Source organism: Mirounga leonina, unplaced genomic scaffold (assembly GCF_011800145.1).
Source record: "Mirounga leonina isolate KUSES-001 unplaced genomic scaffold, KU_Mleo_1.0 Mir_151, whole genome shotgun sequence".
Lineage (NCBI taxonomy): Eukaryota > Metazoa > Chordata > Mammalia > Carnivora > Phocidae > Mirounga > Mirounga leonina.
In genome coordinates, this window is record NW_023270377.1 from 65757007 (window position 1) to 65774406 (window position 17400).

The 17400-nt window shown below is 37.1% G+C and overlaps 1 protein-coding gene across 2 annotated transcripts in view; it reads left to right on the plus strand.

The window, feature by feature from the left end:
• Positions 1-17400, plus strand: part of GRB14 (growth factor receptor bound protein 14) — a 115414-nt gene that overhangs the window by 41115 nt on the left and 56899 nt on the right. Inside the window, exon 1 of one of the 2 annotated variants that reach the window (XM_035007879.1) lies at positions 11792-12048. The exons of the other annotated variant lie outside the window; for it this stretch is intronic. Coding sequence (XP_034863770.1) covers positions 11986-12048 — 63 coding nt within the window. The 5' untranslated portion in view covers positions 11792-11985. Of the gene's footprint in view, positions 1-11791; positions 12049-17400 lie in introns of those variants that run through there. 2 annotated transcript variants of the gene reach the window in all.

The following is a 17400-nucleotide window of genomic DNA, read 5'->3' on the forward strand; positions in this document are numbered from 1 at the left end:
TCAGCAGTATGGTTTTGCAGTCTTTTTTGTTAATCCATGCCTTAGTACTATCAATTGCTACCTAGTATTCCATAGTTTGAATGCAATGTATTTTATTAATATGCAACCATTTTCAATATGTCAATTGTTTCTAATTTTTTTTCTGGTAAACAGTGATGCGATGACCATTCCTCCAGATGCCTTTGTAAATATTTATGCTACTTTGTTGGTAGAGAAGAAAGAAAGGAGTAGTTATTTCAAAGGGTGTGGCTTCTTAGGAACTTTTTTTTTTAAAGATTTTATTTATTTATTTATTTGAGAGAGAGTACGAAAGAGAGACCCCGAACAGGGGGAGGGGCAGAGGGAGAGGGAGAAGCAGACTCCCCGCTGGATTCACTATATGTAAATTATATTGTCCTAGAGAATAAATTATTTCATCCATGTTTTATTTGTATAAAATTGGAGGAAGTTGTTTCTTAATATTCTTTTAATTATTTCTTCATTTCTTTGGTATTATTTTTTCTTTTGTATATTGGTACTTTGTTTATTATCTCCTAGATTTGTTTCCCCAGCTATCTATTTTATTTTTGTCCCCAGAGAACAGATCTTATTTATTAGTTCTACCATTTTGCTTTTTTCCAAGTTTTAATTTCTACTTCTGCCTTTGTTAGTTTATTACTTCTGCTTTGCTCAGGTTTAATTTAATGATATTTTCTAATTTTTGGTTGCTAATGAATTTGTTTCCATTCTTATTTATTAATAGATCTATTAAGGCTGTGAATTATGAGAACTGTTTTAGCAGTTTAAGATGTGATTTATAGTATTTTCACTATATTCATTATTATTATTACATAGATATTCTGCAATTTCAACTTTTGTTTTTTCTTTGGAAGAGTTATGTGAAGAGTCTTAAAATTTTTAGATGCTTCCTAACCCCAGATTTAGTAGTAATTTTCATTTTGTTGTACTGTGATCAGAAACTGTTGTTTGTATTTCTTCCAGTATTAGAATTTTGGGGGGTTTTATCTGTGACCTAAAACATGACCAAATTTTTATTGTTTAAATCACTTTCTTAAAGAGAAGTTAAAATCTCTGATTTAACCTGAGAATTCAATATGTATCAGTTAAATCTTTTATTAATTATATTAGCCTACTTATATTTTTTATATTTATAGGTAATTTTTAGTCTGCTTATTCTTTGGATTTCCTGGCTGGCTCAGTTGGCTGAGCCTGCAATTCTTGGTCTCGGGGTCATGAGTTCAAGCCCCATGTTGGGCGTGGAGCCTACTTAAAAAAAAAAATCGGCTTGTTCTTCATGGTTTGAGAGGGCTGGTTAATAATGTTTCTATCTGATTTTCCTTATATCTCCTATAATGTATGCTTTACAAATGCGTATTATATGACACCTAGATATTCATAGTCAACATATTTTTATTGTGATTCACATCATTCAGCATTATAAAGTTTTCTTCATTGCTTGTTTAGTGCTCTTCTGTCCTTGAGTTCCGTCTTGCATGATTTGACCACTGCATTCTTTTCTTCCTTCCCTCCCTGTCTGCTTCTCTGTTCTTTCTCCACCCCTCCCTCCCTTTTTATTTTCCCTTTCTCACCACCCATTCTTTTGTTTTCAAATTGTCTCGCTTAGTTATAGTGATCTCTTTCCCACAGAATAGACTGGAATCTGCTTTATAATTTAAATGTGGAGATTTTTTTTTCTCCTTTCAGTAAGTAAGTTTGGTTCTCTTAAATACTGACAGAACATAAAAGTTTGGTATGAATACTGTTCTTTTATTTTACATTATATTTCTTAGAGGTTTTGGAAAAGAATTCCCAATGTGTTCTGCCTTTTTAGCATTGTGTTCTTTTAATTAGAAAGGTTTATATTATATTGCAGTCATGACTGCAACAATACAAAAAAACCTTAATCCTCTTATTTATTTAAAGATTATTTATTAATCTCCTCTAAGGAGCAATAATAAAATTAATATTTTTCCTCTTGATTCTCCCTTTTCTACTAGCTGATTTTAACATTATAAAATAATTTACTTCAATTCTTTTGTAATTTATCAATTTTAAATAATATCTTTTGATCTGAGTAACGTTCCATGTTTTTCCTCCTTCATCTTTCATCTCTTTTTGTTTGTTTTATCATTTCTGCACTGTTAAGGCTTATATTACTTATATTTTATTATAGCAACATAATGACATAGTGAGTTAGGACCATAAGTAGTGTTGGTATTTATTATAGGCCTTGTACTCTGATTTTTTCAGCCATCTATTGGATGACTACAGTTTATCTTCTAGTAAATGCCTCAAGAAGATCCCATGGGAACAAGATTTTATGTGTTTGCATATGTTCAAAACTTTTGAACTTCGGCTGTTGCTTTTATAATTAATGAGTTTGGCTAGATTTTAAAATCTCATTTACATTTCTTTCCTCAAGAATTTCGCTGGCATTGGGGCGCCTGGGTGGCTCAGTCGTTAAACGTCTGCCTTTGCCTCAGGTCATGATCCCAGGGTCCTGGGATTGAGCCCCACATCGGGCTCCCTGCTCAGCAGGAAGCCTGCTTCTCCCTCTGCCACTCCCCCTCCTCGTGTTCCCTCTCTCGCTGTGTCTCTATCTGTCAAATAAATAAATAAAATCTTAAAAAAAAAAAAAAAGAATTTCGCGGGCATTACTCCATCCAGTGGTGTAACCAGAGGCAGTGAGGTCCACCTAAGCCTGTGGTTGGGTGGTGTTGTGGAGAAATACTGCAACTTTTGAACTTTGGCTGTTCAATGGATTTACCCCTTAAAGGTACTAGAGCTTTTTTGTCTTGATGCCCAAGGATTCTTTAAATTTGAAGTCTAGTAACTTTACTGAGCTAACTTACTGTTGACTCTTAAAATGAATTTCTCTGGGGAAGCGTACCCTTTCAATAGGTATTTTATTGCAAAAAATTTTCTTTTCTTTTTTTTTTTAAGATTTTATTTATTTTTGCGGGCGCCTGGGTGGCTCAGTTGGTTAAGCGACTGCCTTCGGCTCAGGTCATGATCCTGGAGTCCCTGGATCGAGTCCCGCATCGGGCTCCCTGCTCGGCAGGGAGCCTGCTTCTCCCTCTGACCCTCCCCCCTCTCATGTGCTCTCTCTCTCTCATTCTCTCTCTCAAATAAATAAATAAATAAAATCTTAAAAAAAAGAAAAGATTTTATTTATTTTTGCGAGAGAGAGAGAGAGAACGCACACAAGCTGGGGTGAGGGGAGAAGCAGAGGAAGAAGACTCCCCGCCGAGCCAAAGGCAGACACTTAACCGGCTGAGCTACCCAGGCACCCCCCAAAATTCTTCTTATATTTTATCTTAATACATGTATTCTTTTCCATTATTTTGATTTTCTTCTGTGGAGATTCCAGTTACAGGTGTAGAGATCTCCTTAACTTTGTCTCTGTTTCTAATGCTTCTTAATTTTAAAACAGTTTTTCTTCTCTCTTTGGCTGCTTTTCTTGTGGTTGTCATTTGTTTACCTTAACTCTGATTTCAAGTGATTCTCATACAGCAATTAAATCTCTTGACCTCTGCCAGCTGATGTTTCATCTCTTGCTGTCTTATTGTTTCTTCCATATTGCTTTTAATTTTCTGGGTAAACATACATGATTTCGCTTCATTAATTCTTTCTTATTCTTGGTTTAATGTCTGGTCTTACATCTAGTCTTAGCAGAGCTTTTCTTCCAAGTAGTCCTCCCACCATTTGTTTCTCCTGTACCTTTACTCCTTTCTCGCCATTGTTAGTATCTTTGTATGGATTCAATGATGATTCCATTTTATTATTCATCTTCAAGGGGCAGGGAAGGTTCTTGGAATGTATTTATGAGAGTTTCACGAGCAAGAGAGTCAAGGTACAAGTACTAAATTAAGAAGCCTTTTCATTTTTGTGTTTGAATTTGGTTTTTCAGTCTCTCTTTCTTCTGTGTTAATGGAAATGGGAAATTGTGAAGTTTTCTTAATATAATGACTTCCTACTGCTACAGGGGTGTGATGTCCCTGCAAAGATGGATTTCTGACTTCCCTGGGTTTTTATTATTTTTTTCTCTGCCTTTTTATTTTATTTTATTTTTTAAATATTTTATTTATGTGAGAGAGAGTGAGAGAGCACGAGAGGGGGAAGGGTCCGAGGGAGAAGCAGACTCCCTGATGTGGGGCTCCATCCCAGGACCCTGTGATCTTGACCTGAGCCGAAGACAGACGCTTAACTGATGAGCCACCCAGGTGCCCCTTCTCTGCCTTTTTTAAAAAAATCTTTATTTATTTGTTTTTTAAGTGATTTCTATGCCCAACATGGGGCTCAAACTCATGACCCCAAGATCAAGAGTTGCACACTCTACTGACGGAGTCTGCCAAGTGCCCCTGGTTTTTATTATTTTTTTTGAGGATTTTTGTGCTTACATTCTTGGAGGATATTAATGAGAAATAAGGATTATATTTTGATACCAGTCTGGTCCTGAAGTTTTAGGAATTTTATCTTTTTTCTTTGAAGTTGTCCCATTTGCCACTATTTGTCTAGCATGATTCCTTTTTCATTCAAATTACTTAGCCATCTGTGGGCCTTTTTAGTCTATGGTTTATAACTTTCATTAGCTCATGGATCTTCTCTTCTGCCTTTTCTTTCTTATTTCTTTTACTTTATTTTTTCACTCTTTCCGTGACTCATATTTTATGTGTTGATCTTTCTGGATTGTTCCTCCATGTTTTTTTTTTTTTCTTCCTTTTTTTTCCCATTTCTTTGACCTTTACATTATGGGAGACTTTCTCTCATTTTTATCTTCCATACCACTTATTAGCTTTTAGTTTTATTATAATAATATATTATTATATTTCCATACATTTATAATATCCAAGAATGGTATGTGGTTCTTTGATCGCTCCTGTTACACGGCATTCTGTTTCAGCACTGCTTAGCACCTTGAATCTTCACCTGATCCGAGGGGTCCAATTAGACATTTTTTTTTTTTTAAAGATTTTTTTATTTATTTGAGAGAGAGAGAGAGGACGAGCAGGGGAAGCAGCAGAGGGAGAGGGAGAAGCAGGCTCCCCACTGAGCAGTGAGCCCGATGCGGGGCTTGATCCCAGGACCCTGAGATCATGACCTGAGCCAAAGGCAGACGCTTAACCGACTGAGCCACCCAGGCGCCCCTAGACATTTTTTTTTTTAATATTTTATTTATTTGACAGAGAGAGACACAGCGAGAGAGGGAACACAAGCAGGGGGAGTGGGAGAGGGAGAAGCAGGCTTCCCGTGGAGCAGGGAGTCCAAAGTAGGGCTCCATCCCAGGACCCTGGGATCATGACCTGAGTCGAAGGCAGATGCTCAACGACTGAGCCACCCAGGCGCCCGCAATTAGACATTTTAATATTCTAATTTTCTTCTGAATTATCTCCGATATTTTGGGAGGGGGCTTATTTTTTGTTCATATTTGTATCCTTTTCCCTGTTGTTTGTTTTCTTCAAATGTTTAATAATCCTTGGCTGTCTGTTTATGTGGAAGTAGTTATTTAGATTTGTTTCCCCCGTTTTTGGTCTTTTTGGGGAAATTTTGGGTTGCCTCAGCTTTTGCATTCCTTTACTCTTAAGGAATGGTAGCTTCTATTTTTTTTAAACATACTCTAAACTTACTTTCTTTTTTTTTTTTTTAAAGATTTTATTTTATTTATTTGAGAGAGAGAGAATGAGAGACAGAGAGCATGAGAGGGAAGAGGGTCAGAGGGAGAAGCAGACTCCCTGCCGAGCAGGGAGCCCGATGCAGGACTCGATCCCGGGACTCCAGGATCATGACCTGAGCCGAAGGCAGTCGCTTAACCAACTGAGCCACCCAGGCGCCCTAAACTTACTTTCTTTTAATCTATTGATACCATCATTCCTCTTATACATAAATTCTTGCTATAATCGCATATACTCTTATCAGTCTAATCCCAATGACTTTCTAGCTTCTAGAAATTATTTTAGTGCATGGTCAACTGAAGTATCTTTCTTATATCCCAGCACAGTTAAAAAAAGAGAAAGGATTTCTTCTTTCTTACCAAGGAAATTACTTCTTTTTTTCCGGCTCCTCTTTCTCCTTGTTGTTGTCAATTTAAGGTTTTGGGAGCATGAAGAAAGGTAGGTGCTTGTTTTCTGTCTGTTCTGTTGATCTTATCTCTCCAAAATTTCAGAGACTATTTTTCTTAAGAAAACCTTAAAGTATATGAAATATGAAGAGTGTAAGCAAGGTGTTTATCTTTTTATAGCTATACTTCTATAACTTATGTTGTAAGCTCATATATAGGAAACAATGACTTTTGTATGTATTTGGCCACTTGATCCTGCTGTTTCTGTCTCCTGGTTATCTTTGAAATCTTGACTTCTTTCTGATCTGGTAATTTCCATTTCTTTCTTGGACTCATTGAGGTCTTTCTGTTTTCCTTTCTTCTAGTTACCACTCTCAGAAACAACACACTTCATCTTCCACACTGAGATAAAATTCACATCTTATCAAATATTGCTCCCTTCGAGGATGAGAGTCAAACTGCTCAGTGTGACAGAATGACCATTCTTGCCTAACTCTTCCCTCCATGTTTTCCCAGATTCATATTTGTATATGTTTTCTTTACCTGGAAATGCCTTCATTCTTTTTTTTTTTTTTTTTTTTTAAGATTCATTTATTTATTTTAGAGAGAGCAAGAGAGAGAGAGTGAGAGCATGTGCACAGCAGGGGAGGCAGGGGCAGGGGGAGAGAATCTCAAGCAGACTCCCTGCTGAGTGCTGAGCCCGATGTGGGGCTCGATCTCATGACCCTCTAAGCTGAAATCAAGAGTCGGACACATAACCAACTGAGCTACGCCGGGCGCCTGGAATTATCTTCATTCTTGAATCTTTTTTTCACTTAGGGAACTTGTATACTCTCTCATGGTGAAGTTAGCTCTTTTACTTTTATCCTTCCAGCACTTTATTTATGCTGATTTACAGGACTTAACACTTTGTCATAATTATTTTTAAGGGTCCATCTGCCCTCCTGTAGATAGTAGTTCCTTGGTAGGCAGGCATAATGCGCCTAGAAAACTATGTCAGGTGTAGAATACATAAACACTTTCAAATACTTGAATGAACTGTGGATTGGTAATATTTATCATCAGTAGGGCTTATAAGTCATTCAGTAATTTCTTTGAAAGAAGAAATTTTCTATTAGACTTTGAATCGCTATAAAAAAAAAACAAAACAGGGCGCCTGGGTGGCTCAGTTGGTTAAGCGACTGCCTTCGGCTCAGGTCATGATCCTGGAGTCCCTGGATCGAGTCCCGCATCGGGCTCCCTGCTTGGCAGGGAGTCTCCTTCTCCCTCTCCCACTCCCCATTTGTGTTCCCTCTCTTGCTTTGTCTTTCTCTGTCAAATAAATAAAATCTTTAAAAAAAACCCCCAAAACAAAAAAAAACAAAACAACATAGCCATTCCTGACAGAAGGAAATAGCTGTCAGAGTGGAGGGGGGAAATAGAATAGAGGTAGATCAGTTCAGGCTCATCAAGTGAGACGCCTGATGCCATGTCACATACATAGGGAAGCAAAGCACCTTAGTGTGAGCTGGTAGAACTAGATGTACTGAGTTTATGTCTAAAGATCTAGACATTTAATTGCTATAATAAAATATTTTAAGATTTTTCTGAAATCAGTGTTCTTAGGACAGCAGTTAAATTTGTGTTTACATTACTGACCACTAGTAGAACTATGCCAGATGGCAAAAGAATATCCAAATGCTCTTGTGAAGAAGACTTGTGCTTTTGTTCAGCATAAATCATAAGGCGAGCAATTGTTAAGATGAGAAAGGAGGCTTGTCCGCTATGTAACCGGAGCGACTCGTCTTTCCACAATGACTGTGAGTGAACCTAATGCCTACTGTGTACAGAAAGCACTCTGCTAGGTATTCTGGGAGCACGAGAGGAAATAAGAGACCTGGTCCCACCCTTAAGGACTGTATTTTCATTAGGCAGAAAACTAGGGCCTATGGAAGGATTTATTAGTTATCAAAACAATGTATTAATATGTACAGAGCAAGACATGAGCAAGGGAAAAATTTAAATTTGAAAAATGTGCAAAATAAAGAATGGTATAATCTAGATGGAGGAATGACTTCCTTCTCCACCTGTCAATTCGAAGGTAGACTTGTGCCCACCCCCCATCCCCCCACCAAAAAAGAGCGATGTTTGAAGGAAGCATGATCAATGACACTTTCAGAAGAGGTGTGCCTTGTTTTGGGCCTTGAAAGATTGGTGGGGTTTAGTGAATGAACATTAGAAACAAAGAGGTGGACATATGGAATGTGCCTTTGAGAACCATGAGAAGCTTTTGTTGATGTTGAGTGGGGGAGGAGGTTTGAAAGGCAGGCTTGGAACCCAGAGGTTGGTGGGTGCCTATGTAACATTGTCTTCTGCTTGGATCCTACCTTGTACACTACTTTGACTAATTGTTTACATGTCTTCATGGGTCAGCTCCTTTGGCAAATAGGAATCAGGAGCTATCAACTTTGAATTCCTTTCAGCAAATAGCATAGGACTTTATACATAGTAGGGCCCTCAGTACGTATTTATTAAATTAGGAGAACTAACAAATGCTTAGTTACATCAGAAACAGCACCGTATGATGACATTTCATGCTAATATTATATCAAATTATATAGTACAGTGTGGGAGACAATATTGTAGAGTAGAATAGTGGGGTGTTGTGGAGGGGGCCGAATCTGGTTTTCACCATGGCTCATTGACTTATGTACTTTGTGAACCCGGGCAGGTTCTTTTGCAATATGTACTTATATCTGAGACCATTTCTCAGCCGCCTGTTCTTCTGGCCTTTGTTCCCTCATCTACTGAAGAGCTAGTGCCTCCCTCATAGTGTTATAAGGATTCAATGAAAACTAGCTCAGTGCCTGGCTCATAGTGGGTGCTCATATAACTATTATTAATAATCATAGTAATGGTTTATTTTTTGTTATTCTTAATTCACATTGAAACCTTGATATGCGTGTTTTGAGTGGCAAATGCACCCTTTAGATCAAAGTATTGAGCAAGAACCAAAATAAGGTACAATGCTATCCTACATATTTCATTGTCGAACCTGCTGAATTAAGCTCAAAGCCTTGTTTTATCAAATTTCAGTTTTGGAAATAACGACCTGTGACACCGTCTAAGGAGAACGCATCGTAGGCCCCATCCTTTGCAGTAGCAGGGTTTTTCAGCCCCTGCTTTGGTCCCTTCCAGGCCCTATAAAACTTGATTTCCTTGACCCTCATAGCAGTTCAAAAATTGTTGGCTGTGGCTCTTTATCCTCATTTTGCAGAAGCTGAAGAAATTAAGGATCAGGTGACAAGGTTAGTGAGTGTGAAAGTCATTTATAATAATGGTAAAAAAAAGCATAGGCTAAAGTTAAATTTTGAATCAGTGTCTACAATGAGTGGGAGGTAAGATAAAGCAGTCAATATGAACACTTGGAAAGATCACTGAAAAATGAGTCTCTGCCTGTCATAAGCGTGAATGTCATCTCATTAGTCTTTCAGCCTATTGACTAGGAAAAGTGTATGCAAGTCTCATTTTTCAAAGACGATGACCTTTTTGGCAACATAGAGTCACAAAATGCCACATTTTGCTCTTCATGGTTTTCACTGAAAATTTATAAACTTCAATTTTCAAGTGTTCCAAAGAGATGACCTATCACACTAGTTGTCTGTCAAGTGTTTTTTAAAGCCCTTATGGGGCAGGTATATTGCACTGTAATAAATATAGACCCTGGACATCATTTTGACTTGAAGGATTCATTTTAGTGTGTAAAAAACTCTATCTTGTGAAGTAAAACAGAGTCTTTGACTTCCCAGCTGCCTAGACCTCAAAATGTGGAATCAGCTTTGGGAACCTCACTTATCTCCCTTATCAGGCATCAAGTTCTGCATAGTCTTTTCTCCTAATCACTTGTCAAAGAAAATCTCATTTCCTCCTTGAAGTGATGATCTCACCTATGATGTGTAATTTCTTCTACTTTTGTGCATCCCTGGTACTTGAAGTTTAATCACTATTAGACTCACCTAGCCCACTGTTGAGTGTGATTTTTTAAAATTAAAAATGAATTCTCTCTATTCCACTTTGAGACAGTGACCATATCTTATTCAACAGTATGTTCCTACCACCGAACACACCGCCTCACACATAGTGGGGACTTTGACTCATTATTTAGTGAAATGAATTGCTTTGATTATGGTGGAACCCCTTTCTTGAGACCAGAGATAACACTTATTTGTAATGTCCAAAGACTAAATTGAGAAAAGAAGGAAGAAAAAGCCAAATATTGCAGATAATAATCTTGAAATGATGTAGTTACTGTGGGCTTTGTTATTGTTGGTCTGCCAAAAGAGTGACTTAAGGTTAACCAGAATCTTCCACTTTACAAATGGTAATTCCCTTCCCAGTACTAGTAGGTTTTTATTGATAATTTTATTTTAGAAGGCCACGATAAACCTAATTGGATAAGGATCAAATGAATACCCCCAAACCAGATCCATCTGTGACTTTTTATATTAAGTGAATTTCCCCCCCTAGGTACCACTGTGAGGGATCTATGCAGGTTTTGAAATTCAAAGTAGGGAACTCTATAGAGTTTGTAGTGTCTCTTTTCCTTTTGAAGAATATGAGATCATCATGCATATAAAACACACCCAAAAGCATCAAGTGTACAGCAGTTAAGCAAACCCTGCTTTAGTAGCAGTCTAGATAATGAAATGGAAAGTTTGTGTCTGAGTTGCCTAGAATCTTCCATTTTGCCCTGTTACTACAACTACCTTGTAAGCCAGAAATTACAAGGAGTGTCCCTTGTACTGATTGCAGTGGGTCATTCCATGTGACGCGGTTGAAGAGCACAGAGTAGATTCTTGTGATGTCATCAGTTCAGCAGGGATCTTACCATCATAGTAACTCAGATTAGTTTTAATACTACAATACATTTTTGTCATGTTGAGTGTTTCTTTTGCTCTTTATTTAGACACATTGAAATTTTGAAAACTTTCTTGTTAGCCACCAATGGTTTTAGTTGTGACCCTCCTCCAATCCCCCCAAAGTATTAGAATACAGTTTTCAGTTATTAGAAGAATAAAGACAAAATGGTTGTTAAAATTTTGTGTTTGCATTGAGCAATGATTATTGTCTAAATGCTTTTAATTGAGGGAAAGATGCTGAGTTACAGAGATCTGTGCTTTTTAAAAACTGATAAGCATTTGAAATTCATATATTGTGGTTTAATGCCCCCTTTATATTTAACATTATTATTTTGAGGTTGATTGTTAAGGTAATATTTAACAGAAATACTTAAGCGTGTAACCTTAAGGATAGCTTAAAGGTCCATAATACAAAAATTTTAGCTGTTTAAGAAATGAAATGTATCAATGAATATTAAAATTTTTTTATTATAATGCATAAATTAATACTTTGAGACCAATTCTAACCTCAGGATTATTTTTTGCACCTTATATAATATGTTCTAATCAACCCATTTATCAAATTTATGAGTTGCATAAGTAAATTTAGCTCATCTGCATATTTATGTACTTTAAATAGATCCGTGTAAACAGTTTCTTATCTGCCATATGTTGAAATGTTTTAGTAAACTGAAGACATAGCTGCTTTGTCAACAAAGATGGCATTAAATTGCACTGTTTTGGAAAAAAAAGTTAAGTGAACTAGATGCCTGTTAATCTGGTTCTTTAAATATCATAAACAAAAGTATCAGAATGTGTTTCCAAGGACAAAGGCAGAGTTTTCCCAGCTTTGATTGGTCGCTGCCTTGTCCTGTCCCACAGCCATCCTTAATTGGCTTTGGGTAGATTGGAATCACATAAGCAGAGTGACATTTATTACTTTCCTAGTTTCTTTGCACTGAGCCCTGAGATTCCCAAGGAGTAACTGTAAAAGATTTCTTTCATTTTGTCCATGATCTATGAGAGGGGATCCTTCTACGAAGAGCAGGCATGAGTCTGAGTGCGAGAAGAGTCACTCTGCCGACAATAACACCAATAGTCCTACAGAAAAGGGTATGTGACTTCTTTTGCCTTTTTCTTTCCTTTTTCTTTCTTCCTATTACTGTGTGTTTATTAATATGTTGGAAACTTTAGTGACATATCCTGAGAGAGACTGTCATTCATTGAGGCTAGAGGTAATTAAAGGGTATATTAGTGAAATTAGACAAAGGGGGAAAATGCCGTGCTAGAATAACTCTGTCGTAAAAAAGCTCCACGTAAAAGCAGTTTGGTCTCGATTTCAGGGCATTGTGATTTAGAGAGTATATTGAAGCTTTTGCTTTTTTTTTTTTCCTTCTGTAACTTCAGGCCTCTTTGCCTTTAGTTCAATACGAAATCTGCTAGCTATTATGTTTTATATTTGTTTACTGAGAAGTTTCTTTGTTTCACTATAATTCATAATACATCCATCTTCATTGTTGAATGGACTATATAATTGTTTTTCTGTTTAAACATATGGCACCAGTTTATTATCCTCTGGTTTCTACCAATTTCTATTGAATTGCTGCCTATTTGCTTAAGAAAAACTTCCCATTATAGTCCCTTGTGAAAGAGCTTTCTGTTAATTATTAATGCAATCAATCCTGTGTATGAAAATATTGTATCTATTAGTTTTTTTGTAAAGCTTATTTCCATGTCTTACTTGCAGCATCATATTTTTATAAGGTAATAATAAATGCACCATGCAGTGTAGCATTTAAGTAAAACTGAATAAACTAAACTTTTCTTGTAAATACACCAAATAAGAACAATGTCTTGAAATCCTTAAAGAATCAAATCTCTAATATAGAAAAAGAACGCACCAAAACGCATCTTTGGCAATATGCTTTCTGAATGGTTTTGGTGACACTAGAAATTGGAGTGTTTATTCCGTACCTGACTTTTAATAGTTAACTGTTAGTTAACTATTAGTGTATTCCCTAAGTCAAAGGTCATGGTTTAATTTGTTTGAAAATGACAAATGTAACAACTAGGGTGTTTTTTAAAAAAAGAAGTATCTCTTTTTTATTGTTTTTAATTTTTAGGTTTACAGTTTATTTTCTTATCCAGTCGACCATTTATTCACTAGGGACATTTTTACTTGGCATTGGAATTGTATATGGTAATTTTGCCAACATTTGTTTTTTATCTTTCTTGATGCCTTTCTCTCATCTTAAGCAAATTTAATTAAAAATATTTTGCTTTGAACTTGAATCTTTATTTTGACTTAGACTAAGCATTAATAATGACCGTAGAGATTCCCTGACTCACTGGAATGTGAAAAGGTATACTAATATGTATCAAATGTGTGTTCTTAGGTTTGAGTTCTTCTTTATGCAATTAATATTGCACTTTAGAATAACCAAGAAGCTTTCATCATGTCCTTTCGGATGACATGTCGGTGTGGTAGGAAGCATAGCATCTGGACTCTCTGTTTACTAGCTGTATGACCTTGGGCAAGTCACTTAAACTTGCGGTCATTACTTCCTCACCTGTAACATGAGAGCTGAGAGATTTTCATTGAATGCTTTCTGCAGTCTTATTGGTGTCTATAATTCTGTGACTCAAATAATATATTTTGTATTTTCATAGTTAAAATATTTAGACCATTTCTTATTAGAGTGTAAAACATTAGGAAGAGATGCTGTCATTTTCAAGGACTTTGAGCACTTAGTCCAGGGGCAGTTGGTGTGAGTGAAACTCAGCTAGAAAATCCAGCACTGACTGGTAAGTAGCAGAATAAGAATACTCTGGAAAGCTGTGATTATAATTGATGTTAAATCTGAGCTGCTGATGGTCACGTCATTGTGATTTCTCTTGGTCTTTTATAATAAGCTGCTTGTCAGGTTTTTACTGTAATAATTACGTAAGTCAAAATTCCCAGCTCCATGCTATTGCTTTCCAGTGAGTACACATATTAAATTTACATATTAATTTAGGACATCACCATTTAGTGAAAGTACTTACACTGTTTCTTTCTCCTGGCATTTTAACCCCCAAAGGACCCCTTATCTAGAAGACTATTCTGAAAATCTTAATATCTCTTATTTTAGGAATTGGGCATGTTTCTGACTAAAAAACATCCATCTGCTCTGGTCACACCATGACTTTTTTTTTTTTTCTAAGATAGAAAATTATTCCATACTTGTAATTATCTTGTCATTTTCTATATGCACCATAATTTAAGATGATCTGACAAATTAGTACAAGCATCTCTTGGAGTATTTCGGGGGCAGGTTCTCATTTTCCCAAGAAGGCAGCCGGTGCTTTTCCATAAGTTTGGCATAAACTTTGCTCATCCTGAATGAGTGGCTCTTGAAAAATAATTTGCCAGCTGGAATCCTAATCATTTGAAAGGCTGAGGGCATTTCTGAAAATGCTTAATAGCACTAGGGAGTAATTTTCTTATCACCCTATGTATCTGATCTGAATGGCCATGAGATTCTCCTGAGAGTGGGGCTAGGAACTTGAACTTTAAACATGGCTCCTTAACACAGTATGGGTCTTTTTTGTAGAAGATCAAATACACTTTGATCTTTGAGGAACAGAGACTTTTGGTAGATTCTCTATCAAAGTTTTAGAAAAAAATTTTTGGTCTCCTCCAATTCTGTTAGAGTTCGATTTCCTTGATTCTGGTTAATCATGGTTCTAGCAAAGATTTCATCATATCAGACATGGTTACATCCTCACCAAATGCCCTGAATGAATCTTTTACCTCATAGCATTTTTCTCAGATAACTACTAGGTTATATCTTTTTTTTTTTTTTTTTTTTTTTTTTTTTTTTTTATGAGAGAAGTCTGAGTCTCTTGGGTGTTGACTTATGCAAGGTCACCCAGAAGGTCACTGGAAAGCTAGAAATAGAATCTAGGTCTTGTGACTTCAAGTGTGTTTCTCCTAGATATGTGTTACCTCCTGAAATTAATATGTTAATGACATTGCCTTATGGGATGTTTAATTGCCATTCAACTTCTAGTCTGGAATTAGCTTAGGCAAATCCTTTCATCTCCCTCTGCACCTCCACCAACTCCCATATGTTCTAGTGTAGAAAACATTTTATTCAGAAAGCAATTGTAAGCGGTAAAGTGTGTGTGTGTATGTGTGTGTGTGGAGAGAGAGAGAGAAAGAGAGAGAGAAAGAGAATTTATACCCAGCAGTCTAGATTGGTACATTATATCAAGAAACTATTTTAAGGTCCCAGAGAATTAACAAAAGATTCAAGGATTGTAAAGTATACATTAAGTGTAATATAAAATTCATATTCTTTTTATAGAAAGCCTCCAAGATCAGAAGGCCAGATGTCCATATTCTGATTCTGTGAGTAGGCATGTTTCATGCCTCTATCAGATTTACATTGTTTTGCAAATTATGTTTACAAGCATTTCTGCATTTTTTATCCATACTACAATTAAGAGAGATATTCATAAGCACACATGATCCTGAAGCATCTTCTGAAATCTCAGGGAGAAAAAGGGATAACTTCTTGAATACATTTTCCTTAAGATTTGAATCCTTTTGAAAATCTGAAATTCATGAGTTGTATATGGAGCAATGCCATTTATCAGAAGATTCAATTCTCTGTCTATATGAGAGAATAGTTTATGTTATATTCATTTCCTTCCTCATACAGTTAGAATCATTGCTATGACTTTCTAAAAATAATTTTGTAAAGAATGAAAGAATACAGATTATCGTATCACTATTTTGCCCAGAAACTTTTCAATTTATATAAAATCAGCCCAAATGGTTGTATTGCCTGTGCCTTAGGGCCTGTGTGCCCAGTGGCTTCCCCAGCCTCGTGTGGAGCCTCCGCTGAGTACGTGGCTTTCTTCCTTGTGCTCGAAACACTGTTTGATATTTGTCCCTCTGTACTTCTGCCCCCGGTTTTATGCTCCATGGCCTGTAGACAACTCCGGGATTCAGTCTGCTTTTCAAGACTTTCTCAGCACATCTTTCTTAGTGGTGTCTTGATTCAGTACCCGTGGACATGCCTTAATTCCCAATTTCCTAATTCAGTAGGTACTGCCATGTGACAGCAGTTTTATTATTTATTTATTTGACAGAGAGAGAGAGACAGCGAGAGAGGGAACACAAGCAGGGGGAGTGGGAGAGGGAGAAGCAGGCCTCCGGCCGAACAGGGAGCCTGATGCGGGGGCTCGATCCCAGGACCCCGCCATCCTGATCAGAGCCCAAGGCAGACGCTTAATGACTGAGCCACCCAGGCGCCCCTCACAGCAGTTTTATGATTACCTTTTCCGATAACTGAAGTCTTACTAGCCTTCATAGTTGTGGGACTTTCTGGTGACTCAGATTTGACTTCTGGCTTTGCTGTGTGTCTGGTTTTGTTTTGTTTTTTATAAATCCTGTACTATTTGGTTTTCAAAATGTGTCTTTTCTTACATCCAGATTTTAAAAATTTAAGATATTGTTTAAATAAAGTGCTTTGTCAGTTACGAGCTGAATTTTTATTTCATGTACCCAGAAAACTGAAATGACAGCACATTAAACAGGGAGATTTATTTTTCTTTCACTTTACAAGAAGACTCCGTCCAAAGCTAATGTAGCAGCCCGACAATGTCCTGAGGCAACCAAGCTCCTTCTTGCTTTCTGTTGTATCTTCCTGAGTGTGGGTCTCTTTTCCTTTTATGGAAAGATGAATGCAAATCTCCAGTCATCCTGTTCACATTCCTGGCATACAAAATGGGAAGCACCAAGGGCATGCCGGCTCGCTCTATCAGATGTTAACATGGCACCCTGAGGTAACTAGGAGCTTTTGCTTACATTTTACTGGCTGGGATTCTGTCACGTGGCCAAACCTGGTGACAGGGGAAGCCAGGAAATGTAGGCCTTGAGCTCCACATTCTGCCCTTTTGATCAGAGTCAGGACTCATCAGGAAGGGAGAGGGGAACAGGGGTTCCTGGTGGGCAGCTCACTATCCCCCAAGTGCCTCCAACATATTAGGCGTTCAGTAAATATTTGTCCCTTGGATTTTTATTATTGTGTTTCCAGATATACAATATGTTTGTGCTTTTTGGACACATGTATTCTGATACTTGTATGGGGATAGTAGAAGGTATAGCAAGTGGGGAGAGAGTAGATTTCCTGAGGAGGGGAGGGTAGTGGAGACCCACAGATGGCTGGCTGGCTTGGGAGGGGGTTGTGATGTGGTAATGAGTATGATTATTGCTCTTTACCTGGAGTTCTCATTCTTGCTAAACCTTGATCTTTCTTCTGTCCTTTTAATTGTTTACAGGGTAACTTTGCTGCATATCCATCTAGGAAGGGTACCACACGGACAAATGGATTTTGTGTTTTCACAAAAAGTTTCTTTTCCTAAGAAGTGAGTTTTTAGGAAGTGTGATACGGTAAAGATTGTGTGTTTTAGAGC